At 50.1% G+C, this 12550-nt stretch overlaps 5 protein-coding genes across 5 annotated transcripts; 3 read left to right on the top strand and 2 right to left on the bottom strand.

Annotated features, from left to right (window-relative positions):
• Positions 1–453: 453 nt before the first annotated feature.
• BT62DRAFT_937241 (WD40 repeat-like protein) lies at positions 454–2185 on the bottom strand. Its single transcript, XM_043187281.1, has 7 exons — positions 2072–2185; positions 1955–2015; positions 1655–1900; positions 1238–1597; positions 847–1184; positions 757–792; positions 454–701 (listed from the first exon to the last, which is right to left on the bottom strand). The coding sequence occupies exons 1-7, from the start codon at positions 2173–2175 to the stop codon at positions 542–544; spliced, it is 1305 nt and encodes a 434-aa protein (XP_043034823.1). The 5' UTR covers positions 2176–2185; the 3' UTR covers positions 454–541.
• A 383-nt stretch (positions 2186–2568) lies between these two features.
• BT62DRAFT_908570 (CTP synthase) lies at positions 2569–4813 on the bottom strand (the record flags this gene model as incomplete). Its single annotated transcript, XM_043183713.1, has 9 exons — positions 2569–2804; positions 2868–3170; positions 3225–3382; positions 3429–3517; positions 3582–4169; positions 4216–4350; positions 4405–4541; positions 4591–4698; positions 4756–4813. 9 exons carry the CDS (start codon positions 4811–4813, stop codon positions 2569–2571), a joined length of 1812 nt encoding a protein of 603 aa, XP_043034822.1.
• A 141-nt stretch (positions 4814–4954) lies between these two features.
• Positions 4955–6312, top strand: BT62DRAFT_937240 (uncharacterized protein). Its single transcript, XM_043187280.1, has 3 exons — positions 4955–5030; positions 5085–5838; positions 5887–6312. Exons 2-3 carry the CDS (start codon positions 5091–5093, stop codon positions 6105–6107), a joined length of 969 nt encoding a protein of 322 aa, XP_043034821.1. The 5' UTR covers positions 4955–5030; positions 5085–5090; the 3' UTR covers positions 6108–6312.
• Positions 6313–6395: 83 nt separating this feature from the next.
• BT62DRAFT_974884 (26S proteasome regulatory complex, ATPase RPT6) lies at positions 6396–8225 on the top strand. Its single transcript, XM_043189174.1, has 7 exons — positions 6396–6584; positions 6645–6764; positions 6816–7427; positions 7478–7587; positions 7639–7732; positions 7782–7849; positions 7905–8225. Exons 1-7 carry the CDS (start codon positions 6437–6439, stop codon positions 7956–7958), a joined length of 1206 nt encoding a protein of 401 aa, XP_043034820.1. The 5' UTR covers positions 6396–6436; the 3' UTR covers positions 7959–8225.
• Positions 8226–8506: 281 nt separating this feature from the next.
• BT62DRAFT_1080195 (P-loop containing nucleoside triphosphate hydrolase protein) lies at positions 8507–12320 on the top strand. The gene is made up of 10 exons (XM_043179563.1): positions 8507–9178; positions 9237–9713; positions 9767–9829; positions 9885–9931; positions 9979–10348; positions 10409–10972; positions 11041–11324; positions 11378–11496; positions 11558–11663; positions 11721–12320. Exons 1-10 carry the CDS (start codon positions 8550–8552, stop codon positions 12014–12016), a joined length of 2955 nt encoding a protein of 984 aa, XP_043034819.1. The 5' UTR covers positions 8507–8549; the 3' UTR covers positions 12017–12320.
• Positions 12321–12550: the final 230 nt, after the last annotated feature.

Below are 12550 nucleotides of genomic sequence, written 5' to 3'. Positions count from 1 at the left end.
TCTTTCTTTACATCCAAGGGCAGTAATCAGTGTAAACCTTCACGGTTCCGCGGTGCACCGTGATGTGAACCTGCAAGCTAATTTTGTTGACCTCGCCGGCATCTAGGACTCAGCGCCGCCACAGATTTCCCAATAGAGCCTTGGAAAGAATTCACAATACACGCTCAGAGGGAGAGCAGACTCTACACGTAGCGCACCCATTAACCTTGCATCAGTTGAGAAACCGTGACCATTCACCGACCAACACGTACAACGGTACAAGGGTTCGAAATCTTGATTAAAGAACCACATAGAATCATTTTGTGGCTTGATGGCGGAAGCTGTACGCCCCCAATACACCAATGCGCGCTCTCCGTGGCTTCCAAACCTATGTTCCTTAGTCTCGGTAAGCGAAACCGATGATATGTTGTATTCATTCTTCTTCTCTCAGGGACAACTCTTCATACAGACTGGCTTCCGTATTCAAATTAAACTGCGGGTACTTGAATATTCAGCGAGGACATCAAATACGCGAGAAGAAACCAATCTGAGCTTCCACCCATCAAGAATGCATCTCTACATCTTTGTCCTCGCCCTGGCTTTTATCCTCCGCTTCCGCCTGTTCAACTCCGATGCTTCCCGCGGGTCGCCATATGCTGCCTCCCGAGGTAGCCTTCCACAATCGAATACGACCATCATTACCAGCCGAAGAAAGAACAGTCCTGTGAAAAGCAATGTATTAACGGCCGATTCCAAAATATATGAGATAGATCTTACCCTGTTATGTTCCATTCTACACGGCCCACGGACGACCTGGACATAGGTCAGCATAACGGGACACGGAGGAGACGATGACGACCGACTTACTTGTGCTGATCAAAGTCCGCCACAATCGTGGCAGACCACCGGTTCCCTTCATCGGACTCCACGGCGTCCTCATCACCAGTCTCGGGTTCTTCGACGGAAGGTTTGACTTTCCAGATCTTCACTCTTCCGTCTCGTCCTCCGGTTGCGATGAGGTGGTACGACCTACCGCATGAAGGAGCCCAAGCGACGGAAGTGATAGCAAATGCAGTAGAACGCTCTGCCTCTGTCTGTGCGAGTGTCGCAGACGGCTCGGCGGAAGGCGTGCCGTTCTGTGCAGCAGGTGAGGGATCCAAGACAAGGATGGTCGCTGGTCTTCGAGAAGGGGAGAGTTGGATGATCTACGATGGTGTCAAAACTATTGATTGGCGCGAAAAGCTTACAAGGCGCGCACCTTGACGACCCCACTGACGCCACAGCTAGTCGCCAGGACCTCTCCCCAATACCTGTCTTTGCACCAGGAGACACACCAGCCACCGTCTGCTTCCCTGTTGCCCATTCCAGGCTTCGTCTGGCTTGTCGACTGTTGCTGGAGAAGAGCTTGGGCGATGAGAGGCGCCGGGGCACCTTCTGCGCTAGAACTCGTTTGCGTCGGTGTTGCGACGGCAGCTGTATGCGCTCGTGAAAGGAAGGAGGGAGAGGACGACGTCGGCACAGCGTTGACATCGATCTCTTCTGCGAGCTGCCATGGTGTCCCCGAAGGAGACTCGTAGCATTCGTAAATTCTCAGAAAATTATCAGAGGCTATCGCCGCCTGAAGCATCGTGTCATCCTCGAGAATGACGAGTTACCTACCAATGGTAAGACTCACCAATTTCAGCCCAAAGTAATGAGGTGCAAACTCGACAGCCCGTACGGTCCCTCGAGCTTCATGAAGGATCCCTTTCTCCACCCATCGAGACGAAGACGATCCTGCCTGAGAAGTTGCGGCGCCGTTCAGCTCACCGACAACGACTTGTTCCCATACTTTGACGGTGCGGTCGAAAGACGAAGAAGCGATGATGGATCCAAATTCAGGATGCGCCCAGCTGACTTTCGATACCGCGGCATCGTGCGCCTGAAACGCGCGTGAATTTTGAGAAATGGCAGCGTTTGGGAGAAATAAACGTACTTTCCAGTCATCCTCGACAGACCATGTCCCGTTCTGTTCGTCGAGCTGCCATATTTTGATTCTGGGGTCGTGTAAAATGAGAAAGAGGATGGAAAGAAAGGTGACATTGCCGCCGACCTTTGGTCCAAACTACAAGTGGCTAGGCGGAGGCCGTAGAAATCGTATGCAGCGTCGGTAACGAGGTCGGCATGCGCGCTTGGAATCAACCCTGTCTGTATCATGGGACAGGGATAGGTCGACGATGGAGGCCACTGACAGTGATGGTGGTACTAGAACAACCGACGCGAAATTTCGAAATTTGGCACGTGTCATTATTTATTTTATTTCATGATATCAGAAGGTACTTAATACTTTGGCGTTAAGTAAAGCTTAAAACTCAAAGGGTCTTGGCCTTGGCAGTTAATTTGTCTCGGAAGAAAATAATGATACATTATTACATAATAAAGCTACAGAAAACATGGGTGGTTGCTGATACAGGTAGGACAATGCGTTAGAGCAGACATTACTAATGATACATGGATGGCGTGCACTTAAATGTATAGCAGACATGTGTAGATGTGTAAGAAGTAAAAAAAAAAAAAAAATTCTTTCCAAGTCCGAGGAAATATCTTCATCTATGCAACACCGTTCGCACCATTGACAGCCGGGGCCCCATGACGAAGGGCAGCCTCAGCCACCATCGACTCCTCGGGATGAGGAGGCCTAAAATTCGCTTGCTGGAATGCCAACTGCTCCACCAGCACATGACGACCAGACGACGCCGCCACAAAACCGAGGAACGGAGGCGACGGGTTAAGAGGTCGAGAACAAAACTCCGGATGCGCTTGCAGTCCAACGAAATAAGGATGATCTGCCACAATAGTGAGGCCTGGCAACAGGAGCGGAAAATGGGGGGGAGGGGGGGGGAACATACCAGGAAGCTCGCAAATCTGCATCCGTTCTCCCTTCTCGTCTTTACCGCTAAAAACTAGACCACTCGACACAAGTTTGTCAACCCATTCCGGGTTTACTTCATACCTGTGCCTGTGTCGTTCCCAAATTTTTCCCGAACTGCCGTAGAGCTTGCGGATTTTGGACCAGGTTTCGGTACCAGGTTCAAAGACCGTCGGCCGCAGACCAAGTCGCATAGTCCCACCCATATGCGTCGTCGAAATCTCCGGCATAAAGATAACAGCGGGAAACTTGGTTTGCTTGTTGAATTCAGCCGAGGTAGCCTCTGTTCGGACGAATTAGACGAGAAGGCCAGATGAAACCACTAAGCGACGCTTACCGGGAATGTTTAAAACATTACGGGACCACTCTATGACGGCCAATTGAAAACCAAGACAGATCCCGAGGAAGGGAATGTGTTGCTCTCGAGCGTACTTGATGGCCATCATCATGCCTTCAGTTCCGCGTTCGCCGAAACCTCCAGGAACAAGGATGCCCCTACGTAGCTGTTAGCTAACGAACCGTGCAGGAGAAACCATCATACCCTGCCCCGACAACCGCGCGCCACGCATCATGGTATTTTGCGGGATTCAATTCTTGCGTCTCGGGCTCAAGATTCGAAGATTCAACCCACTAGATAACGAGAGTAAGAGGCACGTTCGTACTACTTTTAGAAAGATAGAAGACGAAGACGCACCGTAAGTATGAGTTTCCGATGGACCCGAAATGCCGAATGTTCCAGGGCCTTGATAACGGACATGTAAGAGTCCTTGAGGTCCGTATACTTGCCCACGAGGACGATTTGCACACTATCGAATAGCCGCTCTTGCCCTGTAGTCAGGTCTCTCCACCGTTTCTCCAACGACACGCCATGCTGTAACATGTCGGGAGTAATATTGACACTGTCCATATCTAGCCGCTTTCGCAGGTAGTCCAGGATACCTTGGGATTGCAACAAAAGCGGGACGTGATAAACCGAAGAGACGTTATGTACACCGAAGACTTGTTCGGCAGCCACATGACAGAACATCGATATCTTCTCCTTCGTCGCGGGAAGAAGCGGTTCCGAAGCAAGCAGCCGGCATGCAATGAGGTCGGCTAGGAGACCCAGACCACGCAACGAATGAATTGTTGTCTGTGTAGGTTTCGTTTTCTGTTCGCCATGCATCTCAGGCACTAGCGAAACGTGAATGAGAGCAAAGTTTTTGTGTCCAACGCGGAATTGGAATTGCCGCATGGCTTCGACGAAGGGGGCCGACTCGATATCGCCAACAGTTCCACCAAGCTATAGATCGATAAGAACGAGATAGTACGCGAGGGAAGACGCGTACTTCGACAATGCATACGTCTGGCTCCTCTCCAGAGTCGTCGACTGGTATCTTGGATACCCGTTCAATCCAGTCTTGAATCGCGTTCGTTACGTGGGGTACAATCTGCACGGTCTTTCCGAGGTACTCCCCTTTTCTCTGCGGCGTGTTCTGTGAGACAACGTACAGGGTAAGACATATCGACGCACCTACCTCCTTTTCTATGACTTCTCTATAGATCTTGCCTGTCGTTATATTATTATCGCGTGAAAGAGTGATATCAAGATATCGTTCGTAGTTCCCCAAATCCAGATCTACCTCGCCGCCGTCGTTCAAAACGTATACCTCACCTGGAAAGGGTGTCAGCGGCATGATATGGAAATCGCGACCCCGGCTCACCGTGTTCCGTCGGTCGCATGGTGCCAGCATCGATGTTCATGTACGGATCTATCTTGATGGCGGTTACCTTGAGCCCAAGAGTCTTGAGAAGGAGGCCCGTCGACGATGCTATCCGGAAAGAGCAGATTCAGTGCAGAACGAGGCAGTCGATGAAGATCGTTGTACCGATAACGCCCTTCCCGATTCCGCTGATCACACCTCCCGAGACGACAATGTACTTCATGATAAATGTTGAGGTCCACGCTGTCGGGAAGAGGGGGAGAAGGAAAATGTATGAGGGAGAGCTGTGAATCAGTAATTTCAATTAAATTTTTTTGGTGGAGGATGCCCGCAAGCAAGAGCAAGCAGAGGCACTGCCACATATCAAACCCTTCAAACCCTTGACGAGTGACCCTCAACGTGGTTGGACGCGAGTACGAGAAAAGTGTGAAGCCTCTGAGGTATTATATCGTAAACTAAATAGTTCGTGACACTCTCTTGATTTTTTTTTCTAGTAGGGAATGCTCAGCTGTAAATTGGCCAGATCATGGAGCCAGCTGCCGCCATTCAGCTCGCCGTCCCTACGACCCAATCTATCCTACATACACCGCCGACACACGGCCATATTCCTCTCCAATGTACCAGGATGGAAGTATGCGAAACAATCCCCCCTCGTGACGCTTGATCCTCGATCCCTTTCACCCCGCGACTTCCGCGACATATCCAATCAAAAAGTCTTCACATTTCCCGGCATTAGATCTTATATTCACTATGCACGCAAGAAAGCGGAAGGGAAGAGCGTCTACATCACCTTCCCGGATAATACTGCGGGGTTTCTGTACTATTGGACACATCCAGACCTACCGCCCACTTTGGGGCAGGTCCGGTTTCGTGTAACGAATACCCGCGATCCGGGGGAGTTCGATAGGGGCGGCGATTTCTGTTATCCTTCGGGGGCTCCCTGGTACATATCCCTGCCATACATCGCCGGCAGTGACGCCTACAAAAGTATTTGCGATATCCTGGTCCGGGATGGGCTGGTCGCGCGTGACACTATTGAGCAGTTGCGTCCATTCTCGGAGTCTCTGCGACTTATGCCGCGACAAATAACCATCCTCACCTCACCACATGAGGTATTTCCCTTGTGTCTCCCACAGAACACTCTCGTAGTGTATCTTGCTGCAGGGGAAGGTAAACGAGTCCGAAAAATCAGTATTCACCCTTGTAAGAATGAAGAATTATCTCAGTTGGTTGAGCCGGGAAAGCAAGGTATGCATTGAGTCGTTCTGAGGGGATCCTGTGTCTCATGGATCACAGTCTTCGCTCTTGTACAGTTCGAGTACCCTCGGAGGTATGTAAGAAACAACTGGTATCCAAACCTCCGTATAGTTCGTGTCTACGGGAAGGAAGGCCTTGTTACAAGGGGAACGCCTTCATTGATATACACTCAATCAATGTATCCCCGTGCTGACTTTATGGCTTGGTTCAAGGAGTTTAACCAGATGGGAGAGTCAATTAGAGGTGTCCGTACTACGTGATAATCTTTCCATCGGTTCTCAAGGCTGCCACGCAAGGTTTACCACTCACCCTCAAATAGTCGGAATCGAGCACTGGCATTGCCGGTTTGCGCCTTGTGTCAGTAACGCTGGAACGATGCGAATTATTATAAAGGTACACTGCCGCATTTGCGTGTATGTAAGCTTTCGCTCTAAGGCCTTACTTTGAGGGCTCTGAAAAGGAAACCAAAATCAAAGCTATTTTTTCTCGGGCCGGAATACCGGATCAGATCGTGACCGTGATCCAAGTGACAGAAACGTGACGGGACGCGTAAGTCCACACTAGCTTTCCTTTTCCTGCTTCGATAATAATGCCCGTAGCCACCAAGACGGCAGTGATCCCTGGGGGTATCAAGCCCTACTACCAAGCCAAAATAGAGACCGCTGAACTGACGATAAATCAGAAAACCCAGAATCTGCGACGGTTAGAGGCACAGCGAAATGCTCTCAATGCTCGAGGTAAGGAATACTACTTCCTGCGGTGACAGTTGTGAGGGCTAATGGGTAATTTTTTTGCAGTACGACTCCTCCGCGAAGAGTTGCAGCTGTTGCATGAGCCAGGTAGCTACGTGGGCGAGGTGGTGAAAGTGATGGGCAAGAATAAGGTCCTCGTAAAGGTGCAGCCGGAGGGCAAATACAGTACGCTGTCGTCCCATTATTGCCTTTTCACCCTCTCACAGAGATACCTAGTCGTCGACATTGACTCGGAAATCGACGTTAACCAGCTCAAAGCTTCTCTCCGCATCGCTCTCCGCTGCGACTCGTACACCATCCACAAAATCCTCCCCAATAAAGTCGACCCACTGGTTTCGCTCATGATGGTTGAAAAGGTCCCGGACAGCACATACGAGATGGTCGGCGGTCTCGACAAGCAGATCAAGGAGATTAAGGAAGTCATCGAGCTCCCAGTGAAGCATCCCGAGTTGTTCGAGTCGCTGGGGATCGCACAACCGAAAGGTGTCCTCCTGTATGGTCCACCAGGAACGGGTAAGACCCTCCTGGCTCGAGCGGTAGCGCATCATACGGACTGCAAGTTCATCCGGGTCAGTGGTAGCGAGTTGGTGCAGAAGTATATTGGCGAGGGTAGCCGGATGGTGCGAGAGCTGTTCGTCATGGCCCGAGAGCACGCGCCGAGTATCATCTTCATGGACGAGATCGATTCCATCGGTAGTTCCAGAGGGGATAGTGGCAGCGGTGGAGGAGACTCGGAGGTCCAGAGGACGATGTTGGAGCTGTTGAACCAGCTGGATGGCTTCGAGTCGACCAAGAACATCAAGGTTATTATGGCTACTAACCGGATAGGTGTGTTATGCGCACTATTGGCACGGCTATGTGTTGACCTGGCTCTTCAGACATCCTTGACCCTGCGTTGCTCCGGCCAGGTCGAATAGATCGAAAGATTGAATTCCCTCCTCCGGGACCGGAGGCGCGTGTTGCTATTCTTCGTATTCATTCCCGCAAGGTGAGATGCTGGACCCACCTCCGTCACGGCATTTTGCTTACCTTGAGGTAGATGTCCTTGCAACGTGGCATAAACTTACGTGCACTGGCAGAGAAAATGGGGCAGTGTTCAGGCGCAGAGGTGCGTGGTATATGCACGGAAGCTGGTAGGTTTTTGTTTCTCCATTCGCAATCGTTCACACTGACACTCTCCAGGTATGTACGCCCTCCGTGAACGGCGGCAACATGTTACTCAGGAGGACTTTGAGTTTGCTGTGGCGAAGGTTTGTATTTATTCATTTCAGCGAGTTGAGTTGCTAAATTGTGTTTGTCCGACAGGTTTTGAAGAAGAACCAAGAAGGAAACACGTCCGTCAGCAAGTTGTTCTCGTAGACTTTGCTGTCATAATTTATACGTTTGCTTTCGACATCATAACGGTCCGAGCATTTTAGTGCCGGCTGATGCAAGTAGCAAGACTTCGACCTTAATGGCTGAGAAGGCTCCGCGTCCCAGCTTTCCCAACTGAATACTGTTAGTCCAGTGCGACTTCGGCGTGATTCATTTACCTCCATATTTCACGTCTTCACCACTCTTGTCAAATTTCTGGTCACCAGGTTTTTCGAACAGTGATGATCACACACCGTCGCTGTCGTCTTAAGCGCCCACCTTGACCGTCTTTGATGACTTAGTTGAGTTATAAAGTGTTCTGATAGGTATACGAACCCTTTCTGACTCGTGAGCTGCATTCCGCTTGAAGGAAAATAGTCTTTGCTCTTAGGGGCGCAACGCAAGAAATGGAGGGACGGATTGGGTATTTACGTTAAAGCGTGTTGTCCTCGAGGCTGGAGCAAATGAATCAATATGGTGGGAAAGGGCTTCTTGTCATTCCCACACGGCGCTTATAGATGCACGGATCAGGCCGAAGATTTTAAATAACGAAGGTTAGACAAGTACCCTCTATTCATCTGCCATTCTTTCCCTGCCATGGCTGTTATCTGCGACCGACTACTCTCAACAGGCTCGTGCGACGTCGTCACTTGCCGTGCGAACCATAATGTATCCACATGTGATTTATGTCGACTAGTATTTCCCTCTACTCAGGCCTACACCGATCACCTCTCGCAGAAAGAACACAAGGATGCGCTCCAAAAGCAGGGCTCAAATTGGTTTTTCTGCTATCTGTGCAGTATTCATATCTCGGGTCACCGTTCTTTTACTACTCATATCCAATCCTCTGGCCACTTACGACGAGCAAAACGAGCAGGTGTTGCTCCCAAAATCCCGGCACAGCAGTCAGAGGTTATTCCGGGCCAAAGGCTCTGCACTTCTTGTAACAAGCAGATCCCCGAGCAGGCGTGGAATCGACATGTCGCGACTGTGAAGCACAAGAGCAAAGAGCAGTTTGCGTCCTTTTCTGTGGTGTTGGAAGAAGCGGAGAAGGACAAGCATGGAGTGATCGTCAAAGATGACCTCGACTTCAAGATCGTCGGGCGATCGTCTGCACAGAAAGGTGTCAAGATTTCAGTTCCAATCAAAACAACGGTGCGGAATGCGAACATCAAGCTCGTCAAGACACGACTCGCGTCTTCAAGGGGTAATACCGTTCCCACTCCGTAAGTTCTTGACGTTAACGTGGCTTTAACTACCTGACGGCTTTCCCTCTTTGCTTAGTTTTACGGTCACGGTCAACAATACGGCGTTGAGTTTAGCTCGCACGATTATCCTCACAGTCACCGCTAAGCAGAATCACGTTGGCAGAGCGGAAGATCGTCTAGATCTCATCTTTGAAGATCTTACCCTTCGGACGCAGTTCATCATATCTCGCCCCATCTACCTTATCGTCGGTAGCAAGGCCGACCACAAGGCCCTGAAGCCCAAATCTGCTTATATCCCTACAGAACGGACAACCCGTCACCCGGAGCTACAGATTGTGGAGGGCGTGAGGCCTCCGGCGCTAACAGTCATTCCTTATTCGATCACCTTACCTTTCGCTGACATCCCGAAGCCGCTCTTGGACACAATATCCTCGGGAACCGTACCTGAAATTACGAAGAAGGTCAAGGAGTTGTACTTACCCCAGAGCATTGACGGTGCTTCATATGGACGGTTTTATCAGATCTTATTATGGGTAGAGGAACACAAGCAATCGTATGGTGTTTCTTTCTGTTCTCGCGGACTGCAGGCTGATTTCGACGCTCTAGGCATGACCTACACGGTTATGATATCAAGGATGCTACACTTACTCCTCGTAATAAATACGACTGGTACGTGCTCATCATGTTTTCTTCCATCTACACACTCACTTTTGTGAACTTTTAGTCTTAAAGTCCCAGGCTTAGCCGAGAAACGTCCAAGCGTGTTGATTGGTACGCATACCCCTGAATGGTCATGATATAGTGCTCACTGTTCCTAGGCGATAGCATTCTTGTGCGAAAGAAGGACGCTCCAGAGGGACATTGGTTCTCTGGAGGCGTGCACACCGTCACACTGGAAGAAGTTGGGCTCCGCTTCAGTCCGAAATTCAAAGCGTCCCCGTCGGATCGGTTCCACGTCAGATTCAAGTTGAACCGGATTCCCCTTCGGCGTCAGCACCAAGCCCTAGAGACGGCCTTCGCTCCAGGGCGTCTACTTCTACCGTTAGCGACACACATCTTGCAGCCGGCTCCTGCCTTTCCATGGACTGCCATCAACCCTCTGATCGACACAAATGCAAGGCAGCGCCAAGCTGTCGATTGCATTCTTCGCCAAAAACCCGGGACGGTCCCGTTCGTAATCTTTGGCCCGTGAGTGTCGTCTTTTGTGATAATTAGAAGGAAAGGAGCTTACGCTACCTGTGATTCTAGCCCCGGTACCGGGAAAACCGTGACAGTGGTGGAAGCCATCCTGCAAATCCTCCGCACTAATCCTAACGCCCGCATCCTTGCCTGCGCGCCGAGTAACTCGGCAGCCGATCTCATTGCTCAACGACTGATGGAATTAAGCAGTGATAAACTGTTTCGTTTTTACGCCCCATCCCGACCCAAGATTGCTGTTCCCGATAACCTCCAGCCATACACGTTCATGAAGTCAGAGTATTATGCCATCCCAAACAGCGACAAGGTCAAGCAATTCAAAGTGATCGTGACAACGTGTGTATCTGCAGCGGTGTTCTTCAATATCGGGGTACAGCGTGGGCATTTTACGCACATCTTCATTGATGAGGCGGGGCAGGCGAATGAGCCTGAGGCGATGATTGCAGTGAAGATGATGGCGGATAATAAGACGAATGTCGTGCTGTCGGGAGATCCTAAACAGCTTGGACCAGTCATCCGATCGGCTGTCGCGCGGGACCTCGGACTGGATACTAGCTATATCGAGCGTCTGATGCGGAGAGACATCTACGATGAGGTCGGGGGACATGGTCGATCGTCAGTTGTGGCTTATTCTTCCGTTCATTTCTAACGTTTTCTAATGTTTTCTTTTTTTTTTTTTTCAGCGTTGTCAAGCTCACCCAGAACTTCCGTTCGCATCCTGCAATACTCAAGTTTCCTAACGAGCGCTTCTACAAGGGAGATCTCCAGCCATGTGCTGATCCTAATAGCGTTGGTGTCTTTATCGGATCAGACCATCTCGAGGCCAAGGATTTCCCCATCGTGTTCCACGCTATGGCTGGTAAGGACGATCGTGAGGCGTCTTCCCCATCGTTCTTCAACATCGACGAGGTGTCACAGGTCAAGACCACGGTTGAGGAGCTCCTGGGAGATGCGAAGCTGAAGCTCAGTCAGTCCTCGTTGTTTCCATATTGGCTCATGTCTAATGGTTCGTTTGTTTAGCGGCTGACGATATTGGTGTTATTGCGCCTTATCATGCTCAAGTCCGCCGGATCCGGAAAACGCTAAAGGGAGTTGCTGAAGGAATCCAAAGTGGGAGCGCTGAAGAGTTCCAAGGCCAGGTAAGGCTAACGATTTGTTCTCTTGTTATTATGCGCGGAAGTATTGATCATTTTTGATCAGGAACGTCCAGTGATCATCATATCGACCACCAGAAGCAGCAAGGACTTCATTGAGTTCGATCTTCGTCACACTCTAGGATTCGTCGCGAACCCACGCAGGTTCAACGGTCAGTCTAATTAGCACTTCTTCTGCTGCCTGCTTCATGATATTTCCTTTCTCTTAGTTGCTGTAACACGGGCGAAAGCTCTGCTTGTCATAATAGGAGATCCCACCGTGCTTTCTCTGGACCCGCTCTGGCGCTCGTTCTTGAACTACGTCTACAAGCGCGGAGGTTGGAGAGGGCTGCCTATATCTTGGGACCCATACGCAGATGTCGACGAGACAGGTGGATACGACCGTGCCATGCGTGAGGCGGCTCAAGCAGAGATGGATGAACTTACACGGCAGATGGAGGCTATGGCTTCGACTAGTGTTCAGGATGAGGTTCTTGATGAACCGTGGCAGAGGCATGACGGCTGATCTCGAATTCGCCGTTGCAAATGTTCGTTCATCCGATGTTCGCTGGGGTGCTCACTGGTCTTTTAATAGCTGCTAAAAAAGAACTATGAAGGCGATAGGTCTGTTAGCAAGTTGATATCATAGACTGGTCGTAGGTTGTAATTTATCTTTTCGCTTTTGACATTGTGAGAGTAAGTAGCTGGAGTGCTGCTCGAGATGTGGGGGAGGGACACCACAACTTGTAGCGTAAGCCGAACATTTTTCTTCAGCGTAGCTTTATTCAGGACATGCCTATTAACTCACATCAGTCACCTCGAAAGTCGCCGTTTGGAAGAACTATCCTTAGCCCTGTCACCTGTGACACTTGCAACGATTAATCAGGGTTTTTCCTCCTTTTTTTGCAGGTCTCGATAGGTTTAATTGCATCTGCAAGAAAAAGCATTCATGGTATTCTGTGTCATCTGGCAAGAATCAAGTCCTGAAGCTGTAGGGAAATGTCCAAACTATAGGGACACTTGTTGTAGGTAGGTAGGTAGGTAGAATTACATGGCATGG

The sequence above is a fragment of the Guyanagaster necrorhizus genome, assembly GCF_019112545.1.
Source record: "Guyanagaster necrorhizus MCA 3950 unplaced genomic scaffold BT62scaffold_39, whole genome shotgun sequence".
Lineage (NCBI taxonomy): Eukaryota > Fungi > Basidiomycota > Agaricomycetes > Agaricales > Physalacriaceae > Guyanagaster > Guyanagaster necrorhizus.
Note: the sequence above shows the minus strand (reverse complement) of the source record. Positions and strands in the feature narration are given on the sequence as shown.